This window comes from Syngnathus floridae, chromosome 5 (genome assembly GCF_059516105.1).
Source record: "Syngnathus floridae isolate MCC-2025c chromosome 5, RoL_Sflo_1.0, whole genome shotgun sequence".
Lineage (NCBI taxonomy): Eukaryota > Metazoa > Chordata > Actinopteri > Syngnathiformes > Syngnathidae > Syngnathus > Syngnathus floridae.
Window position 1 is genome coordinate 12,392,161 of NC_142417.1, and position 26,859 is coordinate 12,419,019.

The following is a 26,859-nucleotide window of genomic DNA, read 5'->3' on the forward strand; positions in this document are numbered from 1 at the left end:
CCTGGGGAGGTGGTGGTAATGTGAAGGCTGTTCTCCAGCCAGACACTTGATGTTTCATTTAGTTTATTTTTTCTGGTGACCTTCTTTGCTGACTTTCAACAGCAGTTGATGAGTGTATTCCATCAATCAGCTGCGACCTGCATTGATCTCACTTCTACTGTCGCCTGCTAAAACCCCACATGGAGAGATGGGCAACATAGTGCGAGAGTTTGACTACTGCTAGGTCAAATCAATGACGCACTCAGTCAGTATCGTCCCCTCACACGGGGAGGTAGACAAAAGTCAGAAAAACAACATCAATGATGCTTATTTTGCAGCACAGATTTAAATAGAATAAAAGTGCAGTCTAATAAAATAAGATATGGAACATCCAAAAGGCAAACAAAGGGGCAAGAGAAAATTAATAACAAATTGCTAGAACAAAGACTCAGGAAATGAAATGTGAGGGACTCATTTTTGAGAGTGATGAACCATAACTATCCATTTGCTTAGCCTCAAAAAGTATTAGCTTTTTTAATTCACACAGAGAAGACTGAAAGGAAGCTTATTTAACTGGCAAGAAATTAATTACAAAAGTTGTAGGTCCTGTTCTCATCCCATAGTCATGACATTTTAAATGGATGTGGTTGACCTACTGTAAAGAAACGCTATGGAAGCTTAATAATTCATTTGCATCAGTAGCCTTCGGTTCAGCTCTTGACAAAATGCCACCTTGACAAACAGCATGATTCATCCAAAAAGGACCCATGGCCAAGTTTCCCCTGTGCAGTATCCTGATTAATTTCCTTCAAGAAAGAAATTGTTCTAATTAATAAGGACTCTTTTGAAATAACTCAATAACCATCGTTATCGCCGACCTAAAATAGTTTTAGCATTGTAGGCATCTCTTACACGCACTCGTGTGTAATTCTTTGTTATAGAGTGTTCACAGGACATCTCTTACCCTTTTAACCTGCCAATGAATGATTGACATGACTTTGCCAACCGCCCCTGTGTCTCTCTGGACTGGACTGTCTCGACAACTGTTTGATGGAGCGGCATGACATTTGCTGCAAACACTAGCTGATCTTTGAGAATCAATCCCAATGACATTAGGCAGCTGCTGGGTATGAGCGAAAATGTCTTGACATTGCTACAAACATTTCATGATGAGATTACTTTCTTTTATACTTCGGTCAAGGACAAAATTAATTTTCTTCAAATCTACTATATGAAGGTATGTTGAATGAAGGGATGGTAGTTAAAGATAAGTCTAGCCGTTGAGAATAAATACGTCATACGCTGAATGACAAAAAATTCCCTCACGTTGTTGGACTGCATTGACAGTGGCTTCGATTATGGCAATCATAAGATCATTAATTTACTCTGTAATGCGCAGCAAAGTGAAGCCTTTTGATTTATTTTTGTTGCAAGCCTATTTCTCTCACTGGGAAGGATAGTTTTGTGAAGCGTGCACAGCGCTTTAGTTGTGTTTGCATTTTGTCTGTGGTAATGAGAAAAAAAAAAAGAAAAGCTTTCGACAGGCAAATAAAAGATGGCCTCTCAATTTTTCTTTTCATCATACAATACAATGCGCCAGAAAGGAAATGAGCCCATTGCTCAAAGCCTAAGAGTCTACTAATTGCAGTGATGTTTTTGCAATTTACCTTCAATTTGAGCATATTGGCATTCATCTCATAATTTTTCATATGAGAGGGATTATATTTCTCTGTTGTGACGCATGCCTTCTTAAAATGAATGTGGAGAAGAATGATGTGATTCCTGCTACTCTGAGGGCTGTGTAGGCTAATGTGCTGTATATAGAAAGGCAACATTTTCATTTGTAGGTGAAGTGGAAAATAAATTAAACGGAAAAATAATTAATATCCAATAATATCTTGATAGCTGTCGTCACTCTACTCTGAGAGAGCACTCTGATCTTTCGACCACATCCAGAAAATGGAGAACAGGGATGAGTCCAATCTGAATGAAAGGTTAAACACAAACATGTTGTGGAAAAACGTATGATTATGACAAGATTACTGGGGAAGATGAGTTGCGGTCTTTAATTTTTACATCTATGCCACATATATTGCAACACTGCTTTTCTCTATGAAAACAGGGTTCATCGACTTGTCTCGACAATTCAGCTAGGCACTCCAATTTGCAGTGACATTAAACTGAGGTCTCAAGTTTACGATTAAACAGTTTTCTGGAAGGCGTCACTGAGAATCAATTTGTTGGTTCTTGTTGGAAAAAATGGTCCAGCATTCAATGTTTTGCTTTCAACTTGACCGTTTCATGGTGTGAAAGACAAGCGGGAAATTCGAGATCCATCTTGTTAATTATACAGGATGTGAGGTGATTAACAAATTATTGGACATATAAATAGCCCTTTTTCCAGTAACTCACATATTCGCATCAGTGCCGAGACCTAAGGAAAAACAACATCTTGCTGCAATAACCGTGTCTCACTTGACATCAGCTCATCCAAAGTGGAAGTGAGTCATAGTATCTTGCTCCTGTGTCGGTGGAGAAGAAACAAACAACATGATAGACCCCTCCCCCGAATGAATAATTAGTCATCATTATCCCATCTCCGTTCTCGCAGTGGCTGCTGCGCTTTTGTCCTTTTCTGCAAGATGGGCCACTTTTGACAAGACTCTATACAAATATGAGAATCTGTGCTACAGTGGTCCGGCACAGCCTGTCCCAGATTCTGATTAGCTCAACATGGTCCTAATGTTTCTTCTTCCTGTGATGAAGATGAAGTGTGAAAGCGGGGAGGGAAGGAAGGAAATGTATCTTGGGTAAAATGAATCATGCCATTAAAAATGAGGATTTTCCTAATTTGCTTTCTTTCATATTTGAGTGAAGCATGGTGGTGGGATGATTTATTAAATAGTATGTAATACTACTATTAATAATATTAATAGTAATAACAATATGGTAATAAAAACAATGATGGGTGGCTTGATGGCCAACTGGTTTGCACTTGACAGTTGAGGTTTTGAGTTCAAATCATGGCTTCGGTGTGGATTTGGCATGTTCTCTGCTGTGCCGACCTGAGTTTTCTGCGGGTACTCTAATATCCTCTAGCATTCTCAAAACAAAAATGAGAGGTAGTGATGGGTACAAACTGATATTGATATTTTGTTGGCCAGCGTCATTCTGTTGCTCAATAGGGCACCTGCTGGATCTTACATCATTGCAGTGAAGGCAACCTGCATGTATACATTATTGGGCACCTGCTGGATCTTACATCATTGCACTGTAGGCAACCTGCATGTATACATTATTGCAGTGGTTCTTAACCAGGGTTCGATCGAACCCTAGGGGTTCGGTTGAGTTGGTCTCAGGGGTTCGGCAGAGCTTCCACTGCGGAGGTCCGAACACACCTGATTTAGTGTGTACATTCGTGATAAGGCATGAACTGGTCTCGGAAAGGCACACTGATTTGCAGGTATGCAATTTGTGTTGGTTTTGTTCTTTGAACAAGGGGATGATCATGCACGGTTCATTTTGCGTACCAGTAAAAAACATCTATGTCTTGAATTTATTTATTTTTTTCCTCGCTAAATAGGGGTTCGGTGAATGTGCATATAAAACTGATGGGGTTCGATACCCTCAACAAGTTTAAGAACCACTGCATTATTGTTTGATTATGTTTGTATTGTGTGTTATTTTGTATTAGTCTGTTTCCAGAGGTGGGCATACTGTCCCAGGGACAGAAAAAAGATTTGTGTATTTATGCAAGAAAGACACTTTTCAGTTACTCTGTCAGCCAAACTTTGGTCATCATTTTGGTCCCTGCAGTGTCTTACAAAATAATTTCATTTATTTCATTTTTATTTTTGTTTCAGGAAATAGCAAGGCAACACAGTCAGCGTCATATTACAACAAACACATCAGTAACAAAAATCAATATGCCTGAGAGGGGAAGTGGGAAGGAAAAAAAAATCTTAAAGATTTCATTCCACACAAATAAAAAAAACAAAGAACGAATGTGAATGCTATTATGAAATTTGTTATTATTATTATGTTTTATGAAACCTCTCCCATTATCCTCTCATTAACTTCTTCAAGCATGACAAAAAATGAAAGCTGTTTGCCCCAGAGAAGAATGACTCCTTAGCTTTAGTTGGCAGCCAATATTTTGTACAGCAGCACAATAACAGACTTGGATTTCATTCTACACTTGGCTACAATGCAAAGCAGGATCGTGGTTAGAGTAAAGCAATTTAAACAAAACTTTTGGGTGTTTTAAGGGTGCAAATAAAAATAAGTGAATTTGAGGCTTTGCAAAGCTCTTTGGCAGCTATCATATGCGTAGATACTCTGATGCATGCCACTTTTCTATTCAAATTGGGGTTCTCATCTTTTGGACTACAACTTCTTTTTTTTCAAGGGAGTCAGATTGCAATGCTATTTGCACTATTCAAGGAAAATGAACGCTCCGTGGCGTCTGCACATTTTGTTCAGAGATGCTGGAAGGGCTGTAAATTACTGAGGTGAGGCTACATTTCGATCTTGCTTGCAGTTTTAACACTGCAAAGTCCCCCATTAAATGTGGTGCCTCAGATGTAGCTCTTGGATATGAGATCAAGGTGGCGCAAAGTGCAATTTTAGTCAAACCATGCAGATGACTCGAGTGCAGTGAACTTGGCAGTCAACAGCGGTTTATGAGACAATGACTGGCTGATGTAATAAAGCTACCAATTCAAGTAGAAGCCGTAAATTTAAAAGGGTCAAACTATCTGTGAGGGACACAGGTGAGCATCAGGTAACACGGAGAGAATACGTTAGGCTAAAATAAACTATAAAATACCGGACACAATCATGACAAGGCCATTTTAGAGGACATGCACTCCTCAAAGAAGTCTCCAGAGAATAGTCTTACTGATTCATTTTACCCAGGACATAACCTCTTTCAATTCTTATCCTTCGGTTGGTTCTACTGAACTCAACAATTTTGATGTGTCAGACACCATTTCTTACTCGGCACAGTCACACAGGTACTCTTCAGAGGGATCACATACGCACACCAAATGTGCTATAACCTTTACAGTGAAACTCAATTTGAACTCTCAACTTTGGAACGCACGCTCAGCCTCATAATATGTCCATGACACTCTCCAATTGCATCAGCAAACAGAGTAGACTATCCTTGAACTTTGCTCTCAACGCAGTTACAGCTGAGAGTGCAGTAAAGGTTGTGCATAGCCAAAAAAAAAAGTAAATAATCACACACACTCTGTTCAATTACCATATTCAGCTAATGCAGCGTTTTTTTTATTTGAACTAAAGCAGATGATGTGCAAAGTCAATAGTGTTTCCCAACCAGGGATCGTGAGCTCATTGGAGGGTCTCGGCGGAGACATTCAATTGTTTATTTTTGGGCTGCAACTAACTTATAGTTTAATAATTGGTTAAGCTGTTATTTTGTTTCAAGCTCAAATAAAACTTAACAACTTTTAATTTCCATCCCTTCATTCAAAAACATTATCCCAAATTGACAGTGCACAAAGAAATTAAGATTCAGTTGTCCGTAAGAAAAAGGACAACCGTGTTGTTTTCCAAACAAAAAGTAAATGCTTACAAATGTCTTATTTTGATTGAACTCAAAGATAATTAGTCCTCATCGGGGACTGAATAAATCAGAGAATATTTACTCGTGAGAGACTGATTTGGACAATTTTAAATGACTCAAGGTCTCATCGTTCAATGATTCTCAAAAATGTTTTTTGACTCATTCAATAATCAATTAGTTGTGGAATAATCGTATGAACTGTAATTTATTTTCAAAACGGTAAATATTTTCTGTCATTCCATAAACCCAGCAATAAAATGTTATCTGTGGCACAGGCGTGTATCAGTTCATGAGTCTCATTGAAGCTCAGATGACTGATCAAAAGAGGGTCAAACTGCCATGGAGGACCTTAATATGAGTCAAATGAGCTCTTTTTTTTTTAAATGTTACCTATGAAAAAATATGTGCAATAATTATTTTGGTTTCTTATTGTTTTTAAAGCGTATATAGATTTGTCATTCTCAGGGCAGTTCCAAGTACAATGTTGTGTTTGAACTTATCTTGATTATATCTAAAACGGTCCATATGGGCATGGACGCAATTCGTCTCTTCTGACCATTTCTCCCCTCATTCTTCTACCAAATATTTTTCTCGGATCATGAAGCTCCTGAGCCTACCAGCACTGCACAAAGAAACAAGGAGACAGGGCTGTGCGTTAGGCAAGGAGAGGGAGTCGAAGAAGGCAACCAACCACCCAGCAGCAAGACAGCTATCTCCTCCTGAATCAGTCATCCTTTCTCAAGGGTTTTTTCCTTTTTTTTCCCCCCAAATTATTCTTTCCTAGCCTTGGGAGTTTTTACCAGGGGATGTTGTTGATCTCTGTGAACTGTGGGGATGTGTGTGTGTGTGTATATACGTATATATATATGCATGAAGAAAATCTAGCTTCAAGACTCCACACAGATTACTGAGGAAGGCTAATGTAGGGCAAAGCCTCACTGCCGTGCAAAGAAATGTACATTACAGCTGAAAAATCTCTGACCCGCACAGGCTGCTGCTGCAAGTGCCCTCGGGATGCAGGATTTCTAAATGGGGGTGGCATACAGCACCCACGCGCAAGGAGTTATCGGGATGAACCAGGATGTATTCACGTTAATATGAATTCATCCCGTGAGTCACAAGTTTCTCTATTAATAATGAGAGCAGTCCTATGCAAGGGTGCAATGAAAGACTTGACTCAGTTTTAATTGACACAGCCGAGAGGAAGGTACTGCAGGTGTCCGAAGTACAAAATCGCAATCTTTCAGGATTCACTGACAAATCACTGTGCCCAATAATGCAGATTTGTTTTGACACTTTAGTACCCACAGGGTGTGTTGAGCATAGCATGCGGATTGACTTCAAACATTTCATAAATTCAGATTGTGCCCTCAAATGAGTTGGCTTTATTTGTAAATGTCAGCATTAAGTGTCCTAGTTTTCTTCGTACAGAGACAGATACATTGTTGCACATTAGTTGTTGCTTTTTTACAAAAAATTTAAATCACTGTGATAAAAAGATATAGCTTTGAAGAAAATTGGACAAATCTACCCACTGTCTTCAAACCCAACACCTTTCAACTTTGTTCTCTGGATCTTATTTGCCAGTGTGAAGCTTCCCATTGCTTACTTATTTGATATTTCTTTGCAAAGGATCTCCTCTATTATTAGACGGCAGCAGGATATCATGCTGAGAGTGTGGCTAAGGAAACAGCCACTTGCCGATTTCTTCGGAATTGCTCAAACACATTTAAAACCACTGGAGCTTTTAGAGCACCGTGATCAAGAAGACGATCTGATAGGAAGAAAAAGTTGAGATTGTAAGACAAGGGCAGCTACTGAGTGCTGCTGTCAAGCCCGCTATGGTCAGACAAAAGTGGATCAATCAGAATCTAAGCTTTCCACTCCAGAGAAATCATGAGGTATCAAGCCAGCGGTGACAGATGAAAGATTCTTTCATCAGTGACTGGATGCCATCCTCTCAGGGAAAAGTGTATAGATGGCAAGTGTCACTCTCTGTATATAAATAGGTCCATGATACTTAATGTATACGTAAGAGTAGTTGAGTATTTAAGATCAGAAACACAACGTTGCAGAAGGTATGTGGAGAAAACCATTGCACTTTGCCTCATTAAAGACAGAAGGGTAAATAACACCTTACCATCTGTTCATGCAACAGGCTTACGCATTACGCCTGGGGGGGGGGGAGGATGTGAATGCACTTGGGCTGTCAAAATGATTAACTGCATTAATAGGTCATTACGGATGGTGAATTAGCCCTAGGTTCTTACATAGACAGACGGAAGAAATGTTCATCATTGAAACACATTCAGAGACTTAATGGAGCCTTGGTTATTTGTGATTATCATGATGTTGATACGCTATGACCAATAGGTATTAGCATGCTCCATTAGAGAAGTAATCGACCGTATAAACTTGGTTCCTATTAAACATTCCTTTGCATATGGATGAGAGAATAGAGCTGGTTGATGATGCAAATCACTTGTTGCTTATATATTTAATCACGCCCCATCATTTCTTCCATATGAAAAATCATTTCTTCCATATGAAAACTCCAGTGAATAATTGTCCGACAGTGTCAACAAAAATGTAACTGTCGTCTTTTTAAAGGACTTTGGCCAAAGGGCTACGGCGCATCTACAACATGGCACTTTTGCAATAACTTCGTCATCTCCCACACTAGGGATAGTGTGAATTAAAATTAAATCAATATTAAATTAAATCATTGCAAATTTGATTTGATTCACTAAACAAAGTAATAGCTGTGTGAATTCATTTTAGCAAGAGGGTGATTATTTGAAAGAGGTTTAAGGGCAATCAAGCGCATTGCTCGTTGTTCGTGCCAAAATTGATTTTGATCAGACAAATACTGTTTATGCTCATGACACTCAAAAGAGATCGGGCAAGCAGATGAGGAGCCATTATCAGCCGCCGCAAATTGCTTCTGACATGTGAAAAGATTTCGCTTCCTGGAAGGGATTTTTTTTAATTTGCAGGTAATTAGTAATTCCCGACCTCTGACCATTTAGCCAGACAGCTATTAGTACCTCAGACTGTAATCTTGAGGTATTTATTCCGTCAAACAGTCTGAGAAGCGTGAGTGTTTTTTGTTAAACAGGACTAATGGAACAATACAGTGATTCAGACTTCAACAACTTGTTTCCTAATTCTGAAAAAAACAGCGAAAACATACTAAAGCAGATAAAGTACTGTGCTATAGTCAAGCAAAATCATTATTATTAGGATGTTTATTTGACGAATAACAAGAATGAAACCTTTTATTAATTACACTTTGTGTACTCAATAAGAATGCAGCTTTGACATTCATAAAGCCTGACCGAGGTAACATCTAAACAGGGGAAATATTGTAATTAAACAGCTTGTGATCAACATAAAAACATGACGTGGTGAGACACAATTACAGGTTTTCATGGAAACGGTTGACATATTAACTGTCATCTATTGTACTAACCACAGAAATACCTCATCATCAATAAATAAGTCCCAAAACAAAAATCTGAGGTACATTCTGGGCACATTAAAACCTTAATGCTACAAGAAAGATAAAAAAACAAAAACAAACAGCCTTTCAATGTCAACCTGCTTTGGTGAAAATCAGTGCAACTACAGCGCCCCCGGGTGTTTACTTTGAGACACACACACACACACTAATGGAGCCACGTTCATAAATCTTTAGACCAGTGGTTCTTAAACTGGGTTCGTTCGAACCCAAGAGGTTTGGTGAGTCGGTCTCTGGGGTTCGGCAGAGCCTCCACTGCAGAGATCCGAACACACCTGATTTATAAATTTGTGATAACGCATATCTGAACTGGTCTCGCAAAGGCAACAGCAGAAGTAACACTGATTTGCAGGTATGTAATTTGTTGTAAGTTCCTTTATTGTGTTGGTTTTGTTCTTTGAACAAGGTAATAATCATGTACGGCTCATTTTTTGCACTAGTAAAAAACATCTTTGTCTTGAGTTTGAAAAAAATATTTTATTTTTCACTAAAGAGGGGTTCGGTGAATGCGCCTATGAAACTGGTGGGGTTTGGCACCTCCAACAAGGTTAAGAACCACTGCTTTAGACCAAATACGAGATTGTAAATGCATGCAAACATGAAATGATACATCAAATGTGAATTGTCAACCCCTTCAACCCTGCATTTAAATTCCAAGCATTTCCCTTCCAAATCCAAAGACGCAGCAGAGTGGTGAGCGGCCACCCAATATTATCAGTATCAATATTGATCAATCGCATGGTGTAAAAACTTGTCATTGACTATGTACTATATGTATAGGTGTGTATATGTACGTGTATAATGTATATGACACACATAATATATATATATATATATATATATATATATATATATATATGAATATATATACGTATTTTCCGGACTATAAGTCACGTTTTTTTTCATAGTTTGGGTGGGGGAGCGACTTATACTCAGGAGCGTTTTTTTTCCACGAATTTTTACTTTTTACATCATTAAGACATCACTTACTTACAAGTATAGTTGACCACTTCCCATGTTATTTTTAGTACAGTTGATCACTTCACATGCTTTTATATCTTTATCTTGAACATATTAGAAACATAAAAAATAGAAAAAACATCAAATAAATCAATTAACACTTTAAAGCACCATATCCAAGTCCACTGTCTGTTGTATGTACACTTGCTCCATTTTTGCTCCTCTTATATTTATTATTATTATTTATTATTATTTGTTTATTTATCATTTATTCAACACTCTTATTTATTCATTGTTTGTGCCTTCTTGGGTTTTTTTGTGTTCACCGAGGGATAGTGGGAACGTAATTTCAATCTCTTTGTGTGTCTTGGTATAGGAAAAAAAATTGACAATAAAGCAGACTTTGACTTTGATAAAACAACCAAATAAACAAAACAAAAAACTACATCTGAAAAAAATAATATATTCTCAGACGAAACTGGATGAGGGCGCTCTAAATTTCACCGTTGGCCGTGACTCATCAACTGGGTGGGCTTAAGAAAAATGGCACCAAAAAGAAACTCATATTTTGCAGGTTACAAACTTCAAGTTGTAAAATATGCAGCTGAAAACAGTAATCGAGCAGCAGAAAGAAAGTTTGGAGAACCGTGATATACCAAGGGATTACTACTTCAAGTGACGTCAGTGGCACGGCGCGGCGCGGCGGTTGTTTACATAAAGGACAAACGTACCCACGTAAGGACTACCGGCATGATTAGCGGTGATCATTTCTAAGTGACACGGAGGACAAAGAGTTTGAAGGAATTAAGGATTTGGAGTGACATAGAAGGTTTGAAAAACTATTATGGGTTTTACGCACGCCCGGTCCTACTCTATTGAGTCGGGGCCGGCGCTCGGCTGAGTGGCTGTCCGCGAACGGTGCATGGGGCTCGGACATGGTCATTACGCACACCCGGTCCTATGCCATGGAGCTCTCGTGTCTGGATGTCCACGCCGCCACACGCTTGGAAGTTTGTTTTGTTTAATAAAGAGCCGTTTACCAAACCCACGTCTATCCTTGTACTTTGTTAACGCTACAATATAGTTATATACTAGATCTGTGGAATAAAGACGAGGCTGACGTCAGGGCGCACGCGCAGTGATGTTGACAAAGGACGAGGAATTTGATCGATGGATTTAATAGATTTAAAGTGCACGGATGGTTTGATAATATTATTGCTTATATTATAGTTATTTGAAATATAGTTTATCTATCGTTATATGAGCCTGTGGAATATTTTGAAGTGCAAGCGCCCTCAGCCGCGCGCACCCATTGTTGACAAAGAACGATCGATGGATTTAATGAATTGGAGCGACACCCATGATTTTATAAACGTGTTATTCATGTAATCGTTTTCTTTAATAACTCTATATGTTACGTCAGGCCCATTCTCAGCTCTTCGTTTGTGTTTGTCACGTTAGCATACCTATCGTTTAGCCTGTTGCTATTGTATCGAACGACCGATGGATTTAATGAATTGGAGTGACACCGATGGTTTTATAAACATGTTATTTATGTAATAGTTGTCCTAAATCACTCTATATGTTACGTCAGGCCCGTTCTCAGCTCCTCATTTGTGTTTGTCACATTAGCATACCTATCGTTTAGCCTGTTGCTATCGTATTGAACGAACGATGGATTTAATGAATTGGAGTGACACCAATGGTTTTATAAACATGTTATTCATGTAATAGTTGTCCTTAATCACTCTATATGTTACGTCAGGCCCGTTCTCAGCTCTTTGTTTGTGTTTGTCATGTTAGCATACCTATTGTTTAGCCTGTTGTTGCTATCATTTAGCCTGTTGTTGCTCGTTCATGACTGTTTTTGGTGTGGGATTTTGTCGAATAAATTGCCCCCCAAAATGCGACTTATACTCCGGAGCGACTTATATATGTTTTTTTTCACTTTTTGGGGCATTTTATGGCTGGTGCGACTTATACTCCGGAAAATACGGTGTGTGTGTGTGTGTGTGTGTGTGTGTGTGTGTGTGTGTGTGTGTGTGTATATATATATATATATATATATATATATATATATATATATATATATATATATAATAAAAGATAATAAAAACAATAAAAGAAATACATTTTTTTTTAAAAAACAAACAACCAAACAAACAAACAAAGATGTATGGGAAAGAAAGCGATGATCAATGTTAGATGTCTTCGTTATAAGTATAATGGGATTTTTGGACCACTAGGAAACACATTGCCACATTCAAAAGAAGGGTGCAATTTCAAAATACTTTTAGACCGAGAAGTGCCATTAAAACACGTCTGCCCCAGCATACACAATCCGGCTTTTATAACTTGATTATTTATTATCTTTGTATTGCTGGTATAGAGCAGCAGCTGGTATAGAGCAGCAGGAAATATGTTGTTCAATATCGTGCTTCTATCACCAAGGATATGTTCCCAATGTGGTTCACCCGGAGATCATTTACATAAAATCACTGCGCTGGCAGATCGGTGATAATGCGCCGTCTTTTAGTTGTTGCCATGACTCACAATTTAGAAACCAGCAGGCTCATTCATATGCATCAATGTTCATCAAGTTCTCTGCATTGAGCTTTTAGGACTGAATGTGGGTGTGAAGAATTTATTTTGGTGTGCTAACAGCCTACACGGAGGCTTTTCTTTCTTGAAAAACATGCATGACGTAGCAAGTACATATAACTAAAACACAATATCTGTTTCTGCTATTATTGTTCTACATAATTTCATTTACTGCTTGTGTGTCTTAGGTTTGAGAAAACACGCCGTATTTCAAATAGCAACAGCAGGTACAGCTGTTAAGTTTTTTACATAACTCAAAACTTAATAGGGAAGTGCCACAAACCCAGTGCTGCCTCCGGTTCAATGCACAGAAGAGACAGGTAAAGACGAAAAGGAGTGTGTACCTGATGGACATCACCGAGAAGAATAAAAGGAAACCTTGAAAGATGTTCAGTCCAGTGGAACTTCGGGAACAGTAGGTAACATGGTCGCCGTGCCCCGTTTGGACTCCCTCATCTTGTCCAATCCAAATAGTAGGTCGAGCTGGGTGATTGGACGCAATTTATCCTCATTCATGGATCTGCAGCAAACAACATAAAGTGTTACTAACAACACGCAGTCAGAGATATGAACAATACACTTTCTCACAGTCTTAAGATTACACCACGTAAAATCTAACGTTGCTCAAAAGAAGACTAATAATAAATACTGTGTTTTGCCTTTACAAAGAAAATAAGGCATTAAGAAAGACAGAATGGCATTAGTTAAAATGTATTTGTGCTTGTAGAATTGTATTGATTTTTAGAATTTTATTTATTTTTACATGGTGTAGAAAGATGTATTTAATTCATTTAATAATTTCCGTAGTTCAACTCAAAGAGGCACTCAAAATACTCAAATCTTCTTTGCCCATTGAAATGCATGGAAACACCAATAATTATTATTTTTTTAAAACAGAAAAATAACACCCTACAGTGTTGTTCTTTATGAAATCATACTGTAATAATATAGTTAAATAGATTAAGTAAATTCAAGGTTCAGACAGGACATGAAATATCAGGTAGCGCCACATTTCTCTCTTGCTTTTGTTCGCTGTGCAACTACATGGGGGTTGCTTTGAGTGGCATTACCTTGACAAAAAAATTGCACGCCTGTTCGCAATTGATCTGGATGAGAATGAGAACGAAGATTGAATGGGAAGGAATGTAAACGAACAAACTGAAACGCCAACATCCATCCACACTTAACATGCGACGGACGACAAGGTGAACTGTGTTTTTTTTTTTGAGGAAATTAAAGGATTTTAGGTGAATTAAGGGTCGAAAAATATGGCAATAATATTACACAGAGGATAAAAAATGTATATTTGTGTGCAAAAATATCCACTGCTGAAAGAAAAACGTAAGTAAAAAAATGTCCTTAGGATAGTTTGTTCTATGCGCCTCCACTAGTCCAAACATAGTATTCTGATTAATATTACATTCCTGTTATATGAATTAAGCAGCATAATCCACCTCAGGTCATTGCCAATTTGCCACTTGGTGTCGACTGAAAACGACATCACTTTGCATAAGCCAGGGGTCTTCAATCACGGGGCCTGTTTCCTGATTTGTACGTCTCCCTGCTGCGAAGAGTTGACTTTCTTTTCAAGGTGTGAGCATTGAATTACAATAATAAACCTTATTATGTAATAATTCTCAATTCATGATTTCATTTAAAGTCAAGCTTGAATTTGAGACTGCGACTGTTATGGCAAATTTTCCTCAGCTGAAATGATGGTGTGGCTCATACATTTCCTCTTCCTCGATCTCTCCTAACTGCTGAGCGATCTGCCTCATCTGTTCCTTGCGGACGTAGTCTCGAACTCTGTACATGGCGGCATCGCGGCACAGTTCCCTCAGATCGCTGCCCGAGTAGCCTTCTGTCTTCTCAGCGATCTCCTTCAGATTAATAGTGTTGCTCAGCTGCCCAACAGAAAGCAAAATGGTTACATGACAGAATCGTTGTAAGGCAGTCTTTCGAGGTCCACTGTGATTTTTGCATGTACGAATCATCTTACATTTTCTTCTGCTAATATCAACCGCAGGATGTCATATCTTTGTCTTGTGTCCTGCACAAATAGAGAGACAATTTTGGTAAAATTAAAATGAAGCACAAGGTTTGTGTGTGTGTGTGTGTGTGTGTGTTGACTATGTGATTAGCTTTTTTAAGCAGGGCAGCAACTGATATCAACAGTTATTTCTGTAGTCACCATTTCATCATTAAATAATAACTGGTGTTTTAAAAATATATTTTACATCAACTATGCAGTACAACATTCCTCAGAATATACAATATTGCTCATATTGAACATGCTTTTGCAAGGAAGTTCATACAGGAAAGCCAACATGAAACGTGGTGGGCATTCTGCGTAGGATAGCAGGATCTACATCTTGTGGTCGGTTTGTCGCCCCCATGACCATCACCTGTAATTGAAACAATGATAGTGTGAGCCCATGCTAATATAGCATGCAAGATAACAGCTACATAGTTGATTGACAACAACAAAGATCTGATGCTATTGCAACTCCAAACAGACCCAAGCAGCTTCATCCACATTACAGTGCGAGTAAGTGCTGGTGACTTTACTTGAGTGGCTGAGGAAGTCTCCAGGCCATCCCACAGACTCATGAACTGGGCCTTCATCATGGCAGTGGCCTCGTGATCAAGGCTGGAGCGGTTCCTGAGAAATGAGTCTGGCAAACATAAAATCAAGCACTCATTCACCTGAACATCAAACTGGGTTTAATAAAATAATGGTAGCATCAGACAGACCTATTTTTGGATTCTGGAGTATGCCTTGTGTGGGAGGTGACTCAAAACAGCAGTTTAGAAGATTAAACCTTTCTTTCTTTCTTTCTTTCTTTCTTTCTTTCTTTCTTTCTTTCTTTCTTTCTTTCTTTCTTTCTTTCTTTCTTTCTTTATTGTTTAGGGACTGTAATGGGGTCCTTGGGGAAAGAAGGGTGACTAGAAATGCAACATCTTGCTATCTATTCCCATGTGTTCAAGTTCATAGTAAGCATGACCAAAGTCGATATTAGGGGCCTCATCAGATCCGCCACACGACGAGTGACAACATCTTTCACTATATGTACAGTATTTATAAAAAAGGGAAACATTTCTCAAATGAATATGTGCTGCAAGCCATCCTGTTTGATCCACTCACCAATTTCATCAATAAAAATGATACATGGTTGTAGTTTGACCGCCAATGAAAAGACAGCAGCTGTCAGCTTTTGTGATTCGCCATACCACATATCGGTCAGTGTCGACGCCTGCAGGTTGATGAATTTGCAGCCAGACGCTTTGGCTGTTGCCTTAGCAATCATGGTTTTCCCACAGCCTGGAGGACCAAACAATAAAACACCTGCAAAGGCAAAATTGTAACAAGTCTGAGTCAATTCAAATAGAGACTATTATTTTGTTGGGCTATTATGTCGCTCTTTAAAAAAACATTCTGAAGATTAATGAAAGAGGGGCGCACTGGTTAGCACGTCTGTCTCACAGTTCGGAGGTTGCAGGTTCGATTCCACATCCCTGTGTGGAGTTTGCATGTTCTCCCCATGCCTGAGTGAGTTTTCTCCGGGTACTTCGGTTTCCTCCCATATCCCCAAGGCATGCATGGTAGGCCGATTGTGCACTCCAAATCGGTCGTAGGTGTGAGTGTAAGTGCGACTGGTTATTTGTCTCTGTGTGCCCTGCGGTTGGCTGCCAACCGGTTCAGGGTGTCCCCTGCCTAGTGCCCGATGACTGCTGGGATAGGCTCCAGCACGCTCGTGACCCCCGTGGGAACAAGCGGTACAGATAATGGATGGATGGATGAATGAAAGAATCAATGAATAAATAAATACTACACAACTAAGAAAAGCCACAGCACTGTTGCAGGAAAGAAAGAAAACAAAACATTACAGCTTTCTGGGATTTTCAAGAAAGTAACATTATTTCCAACAACTTGCAGCACTGGGAATATTCTTTCCCGAATTGATCGTACACCCATTAGATGTAGCTTGGCTCCCATGAGCATACTTTCACCAAATAGATAAACAAAGCTTGGAGGCTGAAAAGGGAACAAGTCTCCCAGAGCGCTAATTTCAGAGGTTGTCTATTTCCTACACAAAACTTTGCGGCAAACAGGCACAAACAAAAAAACTCCACGAAAGAAATGTATTTCTTGACTACATGGCGCGACTGATGTGAATTTTTGAGGCCGATCCTGTTTCTGAATTGGCAGTAAACAAGTACGATACCCGATTAATCAGCCAATTAATGTAAAAATAATATAATCCATTTTATTCGTTGCGTCACTTAAGTCTTACAAGAACAAAGATTAGAATTGTAGGCAGAATATTTGATTAGCGAGAGAGACAGACATGTCTACAGTCTGTGTTGGCCGTGTTCAAGCTGGCACAGATGTTAATGTCTCAGGAAATATGCTCAATGATGGAGTCAGAGCTTCATCGATTGGACAAATTGCATAAGGGCATTATTCTGATTGACTCCATCAGTGAAGAGCATTTTCTCTTTCATAATCATATACTATCACCGTTTGGTCTCTGGCCAATTATAATTATTTTAAAAATGCTACTATCGCCTGATTTTATTTGACGTCCGTTTAATCGGTCAGGCTTTAATATAATCAGATTCCAAAATGTGTTTTTTTTTAAATTGCTTTTGGGCTCAGGTTCCCTCACATAATGCTGTTGTGAATGAGATAAGCCCCTTTTCTATTGCAACCCAGGCCATTATCACTGTATGAATGAATGGCTTTGATAACATTGTAAAGGTGCCATAGGTACGTTAAGTAAATGTCAACCATTCATATGCAGTGATACGAGTGGATATAAAAAGCCGAAATACCCTTGTGCGAATGCCAGGCTTTTGTGGTACAAAAAAAAAAATGAAATGAGGAAAAATTATTTTTGGACTTTTCCCACCAATAACCTATAACTTTTGCAAAAGCTGTAATAATGTGGTTGCACAAGTGGTACTGTTAACCAATCATATACAAACCCATATTCATGAAAGTCAGCAGACCACCAATAAAGTACCTCTGATTAACTCAAAATAAAGTTCAGTTGTTGTTGTATGCCTTTGATTACATTTTGCGGTCACAGCACAAGCCATGTTCTGCAGGGAGCATCAGAAAGATCTCATTGTTCAAAGGATTCAGCTCTGAGAAGGGTACAAAAGAACTTCCAAGGCATTAAATATCAGTGCAATGGGGTTTGCACTACATCCGCTGAGGTTGGCAAACTTTGAAGACAGTTATTGTGGAGCCAGTTATTGAATGGAAGAAATATTACAGTGACATTACCAAAAACAACCACGAGGCCAACAGCCAGGCAAAAGAAGCTGCAGGAATATCTGGGAAATACTGTCTCTTTAGTACATTTGCCGATCATCTCCTGTCTTCTTCATATTTCTGGGCTTTAGATTGAGGGAGGCAAGACAGAAGCCTTATCTCATAAAAAAAAATAAAAATGTATGGACCAATGAAAACACAGTTGGAAAAAGGTATGCTTGGCACAAACACAACACTGCTCATCAAAGAAGTGTTTAAATCGTGGTAGTTGCGTGATGACTCCCATTTAACATGATCTTCAATCTGATTGGTTAATTCTAACACTAACCACATCCTCAATTATAATGGGGCGTGTACACTTGTGCAACCACAGTATCACAGTTCTTTGTTTTTACTTGACATTCAAATGAGCAGATCTAACATTTGCAGTTGATGCTATTTGGGCTGGAATTAAGATGTATATTTTGAGTGATAGTATAATTCAGATGACTTGGCATAATACATTCAGTGTAAAAAGAAACAAAACTGCATAAAATCAGAAAACATTTCAATGAAATTTGACATCTTTCAATTGTATGCATATGATGTGTGTCGGATATAGTAACTGCCATTATAAGTGCAGCGTAAATGTACTGAAGAGCTATAGCTACTATAGCTCATAAACACATTATAAAACATCTGCTATAAATCTATAAAACGGTAAAACTGTGGCCAATTAAATATGGTCCAAATACAGTCCACAATTTAACTATCGACATAACTGCTGACAACAGCAAGTGGGGTCCCTTCATTTCAATCAATGGGGAAATAAGTGTGTTGAATTCAATTAACAGAAATTTAATCTTGTGTTATAAGAGATTGTCCATTGTCGATCTGTTTACAACATGAAAGATTCACCTTTTGGTGGCTGAAACAGTCTGGATCCTGCCAAAAGGTGTCTTTTCTGAAAGGGCAGAATGACTGTGTCTTGTAGCTCATTGATGATCTCATCTAGACCTGCTATATCTCTCCAGGACACCTGCAGAAAGACAAAGTACAGTTAAAAACGGAGCATTTGGATAAGATTCATGATGTCTCCGTATACTATATAGGGTAGTTCTTATGTTCAGACAAATAAATACTTATTAGATGTTACCTGCTGACAGTTTCGACTGTGTCGCCAGTCTTCTTCAGATGCAGATTTTTTTTTTTTTTGTCTGAACAAAAGAACTACCCTATATAAAAGTTGAGCATTTGTCTATGCATGGGCTATTAGGATATACAGTAAAACTGTCTGGCCATTTAATTGCGTTTGCTCAAAACGAGGGCTGAGCGATTTGCGAAGACAATCAAATTGCAGTTGTTTTCCTCAGTATTGCAACTGCCATTGCAATTTCTTTTAATGTGTCTTTTTGCTACTTCTTCCAGAGAGGTTATGTTTTCATTGAGGTCTCAAGAGTCATTGCTCTTGATGAGAAGGACATATATGGATTATAACCATTACCTTCATAGTTTGTGGATCCACTAGTTGTGATGCAATGTTCATCTCATACTCAGTCAGTTTGACCCCTTCAACGCCAATCGTCTTCATAAGTTGTTCGGCCTGCGAACACAAGGGCTAATCAATATTGGCCCGGATGCTGCACACATTGGTTTAGTTTTAACAATGAGATAAAAGACAACTACCCTTTTCTTGGCTTGGCTTTTCTGTTTAGCAGTCGGGTCCATTGCGTCCACAACCCATTTGATGCTATAGTAGGTGGCTGCTCCAAAGATCGTCAGCCTCAACAGCATGCCCACCACCTCGTTCCTGGTCAACGGCCGGAACAAAGCCTCTCGAGGAAGATCTTTCAGCATCTTGGCTGGCCAATGTCAGTCCATTGACTTGGTGACGTAAATAGAAGTATAACTACAGAAATAGATATGTAAAGTTTCGTCATGCAGGGGTCACTAATCTTTTTTTTTTTTTAAAAGTCAGTGCCCATTTTTGAGTGCTGATCAATGCAATGGGCTACCACGCACACCGTTTAAATAAAAGCTGCTCAACTTACCTTGAATTAAATAATAAATAAATATTGTTCATATGTGTGAAGACACTGATCATTCTAATGATTTATCATAACAATGATTTATCAAGGGAGAGAAACAATTAAGATCAGAATGCAACATTTTTGTTCCATAGTTGCTTTACATTTTTAAACGATTACTTTTTAAAAATTCCAAGGAAATCACAATGTCCAATCACTGGTGAGCTATTTTTTTTTTAGAACAGGGCAGCAGGTTACCTATGTAGTCTGTATGTTGGTGACCCCTGCTGCAGTGAGACACATCTTGCATACTGAAAAGCATCATGAATACATTGCATCTAAAGTAGCATGTATTTATGTATCAAATTGCTTTGGCGAATCCCATAATCGTACGCTTTAGTATCTAGTCCTAAAAAAAAAATACAATGCATAAACAGGATCCGTATAATTATAGTACATTGAATTTGATTAAAAATTATAAATTAAGTTTACACGTTAATTTCAGATTTATACATAAAAGCGGTGTTCTACATTTGATCATCGGAGGACGGTGCAAGGTACATTTAGGAATTTTAAAATCATGTGCACCACTGGATACACCGTAACCTTGCATCAAAAGCCGCATCTAACAGAGAGCGCTTGTCCGTGATATGCGTCATCGTCGCGAGAGCATGTAATTATAGCTCAATCGTTTTCATGCAACGCGGTACACAAAAGTTAAACGATGTCAAGCTTACCAAACAAGATTAGATGATGTAAACACACGGACACTAAAAGTGCATCACGAATGTAAGTCGGGCAGAAACGTGAACTTTAACTCGTTCCGGGCCTTTTCTTGACTCTCTCTTTATTGGAACAAAAAGCGGCCACTGGGTGGCAGAAAAAGCACGGATGTTAATGCTCCTCTGGTCAGCACCAAGGACAGCGTCCATATACAGTACGGTGTATAAATGATAGATAGATAGATAGATAGATAGATAGATAGATAGATAGATAGATAGATAGATAGATAGATAGATAGATAGATAGATAGATAGATAGATAGATAGATAGATAGATAGATAGAGAGAGAAAGAGAGAGAGAGAGAGAGAGAGAGCAAGAGAGCGAGAGAGAGAGCGAGAGAGAGAGAGAGAGAGAGAGAGAGAGAGAGAGAGAGAGAGAGAGAAGAGAGAGAGAGAGAGAGAGAGAGAGAGAGACAACCAGATCATTTTGTCTTCCCTTTTCAATTAATTGGTACAAACTGTTGTTAAACGTTCATCACTGTTTGGATTTTACTCATTTCCATCGCTGCATGATGGAGAATCCCACCTGTCTTTTGAGCAGCTTTAAAGATATGGCCGTAACAAACGGGCTTCCCTCAAATTCAATTGATCACATACGGGTTAAAGTGATTGTTAATTGTTCCAGATTGTGCAATAATTGAGGAAATGCTTTAACAGATGGCTGTTTCGTTCAGGATTTTCATTAGGAAAATAGATGTAGGATGCTGAGAAGAAAACAATATTAAAATCCTAAAACATCAGTATTTCTAATAGATTACTGAATGGAGGTAGATTGAAAATGAAGCAGCGCTTCATAAAATACTTGTTTTAGGTCTTATAAGGGCTCCTGCAGTGGTCAGTACGTTTTAAGACTCTTATTATTATTCTTTTCAACAATAAAGCAAATATTTTAATTAATTTGCAGTTGATAATATTCTTCGTAAGAAATCATAATGTGTCTTGTACAGCCCAATCAAGATGTAAAATATCAATCGTGCACAGACTGAGCTTCAAGGATCGGGCAACTAGAAATCCACACTTGCTAAAGAAAATGACACAACTAGTACACACACCTCCCGCTTTCAAAATGCTTCATAAAAAGCCTTAATCCCTCATATGGCACTGCGGCATGCCCCAGGAGATAGTAGACAGGCAGCACTACGTTGACGGTTCCGGGAAGCAATGTGCTAGTTTGTGTATCTGCAAAGTGCAGGTGGGGTTCCACATTCCCACAACACCTTGCACCATGCCTAAACATCCATCCTCAAGGGAGTGGTTAAAAAAATCAGATGGCTTGCCTGACATGCTTCGTTGTAGCATTGGTGAAAACATTTTAAACCCTAATTGTAATGTAATGTAGTGTAATTAATGCATTATCATGGATCTCAGACTTATTTCACATGTTTTTAGAGAAGCAAGGTGACCATTGTAAGTAGACTTAGGTTGCTTTTGGTACACACGCAGATGACTTTGTGACAGTGATTAGTTTTATATTGATGTGCCAACTGTCAAATTTTCCAAGCATACCTTTTCAAACTTACAATACTAAAACTAGGACGTTTGCTGAAATTGATTCAACGTGGCAAAACCAGCAGCAACTGACAGGAACAATGTCTGAGTGTGATGCACCACTGCTCAACAAAGATTTTATTTTATTTTTTTAATGGAGCTGAGGCTCTCTGTTCTCTTTATTCATTCTGTAACTTCACAAGAAAATAAAAGATGATTACAGCTGTTTCTCCTGACTGACAGCGTGTGCAGTTTCCTTAACTCCTAGGGCCCTAACCCCTCACCATGGTAACCAAGACACTGGCAACATGAGGGGGAAAATACTGAAAAAGACTGAGAATGTGTTCTTTCCTTCTCTTCGGTCACATCAGATAGGTAAGAAGGCTTTGCATTCCCAATGGCCCTTATGAATTTCATGCATACAAATAAGCCTGATTCTAGAGGCAGTGTGAGGAGAAAACTTGTTATTCAGGTGGATAAAAATGTGAGAGAATGCGGTTCAGAATTTGATTGTATTTAAGGTTGTGTATGCGTTTATTACCAATTTCAAGTAATATTTTGTCACACATTATGTGTACTCAAATGTGAATAAATAGAACAACTAAAACATATTCCAATGGATGATGATAAATATAATTAACTCGTAAAATAATTCAAACCAACAATAAGAAGACATAATCAGACGTTTTTGTTAAATGTAATCCATAACCATTCTATTTAAATTAAAACCAATGGAACAGTTCATCATTGAATTCCTGTCACATAAATCTTGAGAATGGTACATTTCTTCAGTGCACTTTAACTAAACAAATTGAGCGTGACAATAGAATCATAGAAGATTGAAGCATTCAAGTAGCCTCTGTCTAATCTCTTTCAAATCTCTTCAACAAAAATGAGTCTGATTCTGAAAAACAACCCGTTTTCTCATCTTCTTTCAATTTTAATGTTAAACACGATTGCATGCCACCACCTAGTGGCTCAAAGTGGATTTACATATGAAAATAAACGCGAAATTTTGAGTTCATAATGAACAAAACAAAATATATCAGCAAACGAGAATATGAAGCCTCTGAAGGGGGAGGGGGTCGGTTGTTTACTGTATATTAATATTACAATTATTTTTATTCACAGTCAGGCAGCAGTAGCACATTTACTTTAAGGCTGATTGACACAGTTTTCACTTGTACATCATAATTCTCATTCTAAAATAGTTTTTTTAATCTATTTATTCATTCCTTCATCTTCCAGAACGCTTATCCTCACGAGGGTTGCGGGCGTGCTGGAGCCTTTCCCAGCAGTCTTTGACCCCTTAGGTGAGGGACACCCTAAAATGGTCGCCAGCCAATCATAATTACTTTAATCTAGCCACATTCTAAAAATAACAATCAACGGGCCAATCAATGCTATTTTTCAAATATCACCGACCAACCTTATGAGCCAAGTGTCAAAAACAGTGCCAGTCACAGCCACTTCTTAGGTCCTGACCACTCTCCTGAAACACTGGCGCTAACCCCATAATCACCACCTGGCACAAAGCAGTCAGAGAAATGGACATGCCCAATTCCACTGTTAAATTTTAACAGTCCCGGGGGGCAAGGGGTTGATAGTACACAGTGTGTGTGTGTGTTTGTGTGTGTGTGAGCGTGTGTGTGGTGTGCGTGGGCACGTGGGTATATGTGTGTGCGTGGGAAAAAAAATGGCTCCATGACATAAATGTCTAAAAAAACCACAAGAATGACAGAGCTGCTCTGGCAAGGAGCACATTTGAGTTCAGAGCATGTGAGACTTGTCCTGTCGAGTGAAACAATTGGCTGCTTCCAGCTCCCATTCATCAAAGTGACAGCACTTGGCCACTTGGAAATGAATGAATAAATAAAGTAGAATACATTCAGTAAACATATAAAGTGGGGCCTGCTGGAGCTTTACTATTCGAGAGGATTGCTTACATTGTTGGTGAAAATGACGTCCCCTTCGATTGGAACTCGACATGCATCAATTTACTGCTGTCTTCAGCATTACCTATGCATTAAATAAAACTGATTCTGAATTTGGAAAGCTCAATCACCATCAATTTTTACAATCCTCTTGCTGATATAAAATCTGTAGCGGGGATGTGCTCCTCTCCCAGTAAAATAAATTAAAAAGAAATAATCTTGGAAAGTTTTTGAAGTATTGACAATACATCCGCATTGTTTTCTGACATTGACAATGCAAAGAAATATATTCGTATGCACATGAAGTGCAAAGGAAATCTTTCACCGTGACTCCTTTGCTGTTGAGCTATGATCTGCCAGATATCCAGATATTCATTATTAATCATTACATTTCTTTGCTGCTGTGTTGCCTTGGTAACCACTTAGATAACTAAGTTTTTACTGTTCGAGGTTGAAATAAATGTATTTACTTGAATACATAATGCTACTGTTTTTTAATTTTTTTTTTGCAAGTGTCTCAACAATCCAGTGAATGAATATGTAATAATCTTTTGCAAATAAAACATTTGTCAACTTTCAACAAATCCAGAAAAAAATTGGGTCCTGTGACCTTGCAGGATATAAATACAATACAGCCAACAGCACAGTTTGGATGGCATTCTGTAGTTTTATCACAACATGACAACAGAAAAAACAAAAACAGATGAACCCTGACTTGATAACTGTAACTGACATTTATTTGAACTGCATAAGAGGAAAAAGAACAAAACTAGTCTGAGAGCTGCATTACAGTTTTAGTTCCAATTGTGGGGGCAATATTGCCGTGCACACAAGCACATGAACGTCCCAACTGTCAAACAATGCCTTTGTATAATGCATTCCAATTCTGTGCAATAATAGTGGCCTAAAAATATTCTATTCATTTCATCTGTCATTCACAGCCATTTGAATGCAACACTGCTCATAGCTTTTACGGCATCCCTCAGATCAATCAACTTGTCGAGAAAAGCGCGCAGAACCCTAGAGGAATTTTGTTTTTCTTTACAGGGATGAATATTTCTATTTTTCTTATGAAATGGACTCCCTCATCCATGGCGAATCATTTTTAAAGTGACACTTTAGTCATAAATTACACATAGGCAGAGTGAGTGCACCCACTTCAGTGTGGGGTAAGCAGCCGGTGGGTGTAGGCAGTACAGCTTGGTAATGATTATCACTCGTGTTTATTTTGAATCAATCACCATCACCTATTGGTTTTCTTCATTATCTCTCAGTTTGGGTGACAGTGCGTTAGAGGCTGTGGCAGGACATTCCAGTCAAAAATTACCTCTATTGAATCCAACCTAGTAAATGGAAAAAGGCCCATCACTGTCACTGACTGAAAGCCTGACCCTGACCTACCCATTCACCCTTGCCTTCACACATTCCTTTTCATTGGACCCCTAGAGATCCAGAGACATTTTCTTTGGCTGATTAAAGTCTCTCCCTTCCGTGGAGAGGGTAAATTCATGATTAAGTCCAATATATAGTTGGGACCAGATGTATTTGTCCTATGATGAACAGCACCACAACATATTTGAAACAAAACAATCATTTACCTGGATCCTAATAAAACCTGGAAAATAAATTTACAGTTGTGGCTATGATATAAGAAAATGAGACCAAGATAAATCATTTCACATTTTCACATGTGACCCAACATGTATACAAAAGGAAAAATGTTGACTCAGTAGACAAGCATAAGATTAGATGATGCGATAATTATACATTATTTATTTTTTTAGATTAGAATACGTTCAAGTATGGCATAATTTTTAAATGCTTTATTAACTCCCAAACACTAATTTAGATTGAACATGTTTTCTCAGCTAGTCCTCTCATCATAATTAAGTGGTTTTCACTTACAGATTACAAAACTGGAGGCAGTAAAAAGTGTAGGTGGCTGCAGTGAAGGCTTTGCAAAGCATCCCTATTTTTCTGTCAAAACACACAAAGAATAAAGAATAAGAGCACACTTAACATCCACTTTTTATGTCTTGTTGAACTGCTTGTTTTGTCTCATGCAAATGAGTCTCGGCTCACTTTGGCCACAGTACGGCTAAGCCAAGTTCAGTTTTCATTACCTGACAAGTCCTGCTGTCCTCCAGATTGTGTAGAAAAAAAGCAACCACCGTAATGAATTGTGTTTTTACTCATGGAGGATGTCATATCACTTAATTAACATCTTCACTTCATCTATGTGTAAAGTGTACATTGCCAGACACATTATGTGTCACTTTGTGTTGTACTAACAGTTTTTCATATAATTGTCTTTTATCTATTTCCTGAATGTTTTTTAAAACCAATATTTACCTTAAAAATGATATTTCTACTGCACTATTTTAGATTGGTGATGGATTACGACGCATTGTGACTTATACACATTTAGGGTACGTCATCCGCACTTTAAGTCAACCTGGTTTACACCACAAATTTGTGAAGCAGAATGGATTTGGATGGTGTCAGCAAGGTTTATTTTTCCTCCAAAGCAGTGGAACTCCGTCAGTGGGGTGTTGAGCCCCAAGTCCCAGCTTATTGAGTCCATCAGCGTTCAATGTTGCCTTGGGGATGTTGGCTGGCAGCCTAGATGAGCTCTCTCTTCTACCTCCTACTCCTCATGATGTGTCACTGTGGTTTCAAGAATTATGGGCTGCTCTAAACCCTAACGTTCAACATCT

The 26,859-nt window shown here is 38.5% G+C and overlaps 1 protein-coding gene across 2 annotated transcripts; it reads right to left on the reverse strand.

The window, feature by feature from the left end:
• Positions 1–8,799: 8,799 nt before the first annotated feature.
• atad1a (ATPase family AAA domain containing 1a) lies at positions 8,800–20,783 on the reverse strand. Of its 2 annotated transcripts, none has more exons than XM_088376805.1 (10): positions 20,675–20,783; positions 19,597–19,819; positions 19,415–19,513; positions 18,829–18,949; positions 15,796–15,996; positions 15,219–15,325; positions 14,966–15,055; positions 14,650–14,700; positions 14,382–14,554; positions 8,800–13,170 (listed from the first exon to the last, which is right to left on the reverse strand). In XM_088376805.1, exons 2-10 carry the CDS (start codon positions 19,765–19,767, stop codon positions 13,041–13,043), a joined length of 1,143 nt encoding a protein of 380 aa, XP_088232931.1. In that variant the 5' UTR covers positions 19,768–19,819; positions 20,675–20,783; the 3' UTR covers positions 8,800–13,040. The 2 variants fall into 2 exon arrangements, with proteins under 2 accessions (XP_088232931.1, XP_088232932.1); XM_088376806.1 differs by lacking the exon at positions 20,675–20,783 and adding an exon at positions 20,196–20,660.
• Between the last annotated feature and the right edge of the window lie 6,076 nt (positions 20,784–26,859).

Bases quoted from the DNA above. Each gene is read 5' to 3' on its own strand.
- atad1a (XM_088376805.1), bottom strand. From the start codon at position 19,767: ATGCTGAAAGATCTTCCTCGAGAGGCTTTGTTCCGGCCGTTGACCAGG. The intron at 15,056-15,218 runs GTAAAGTCACCA...TTTCAATTACAG, and splicing joins AGACTTCCTCAGCCACTCAA to GTGATGGTCATGGGGGCGAC. The intron at 13,171-14,381 runs GTATGAGCCACA...TGTTTGCTGCAG, and splicing joins GAGATCGAGGAAGAGGAAAT to ATCCATGAATGAGGATAAAT.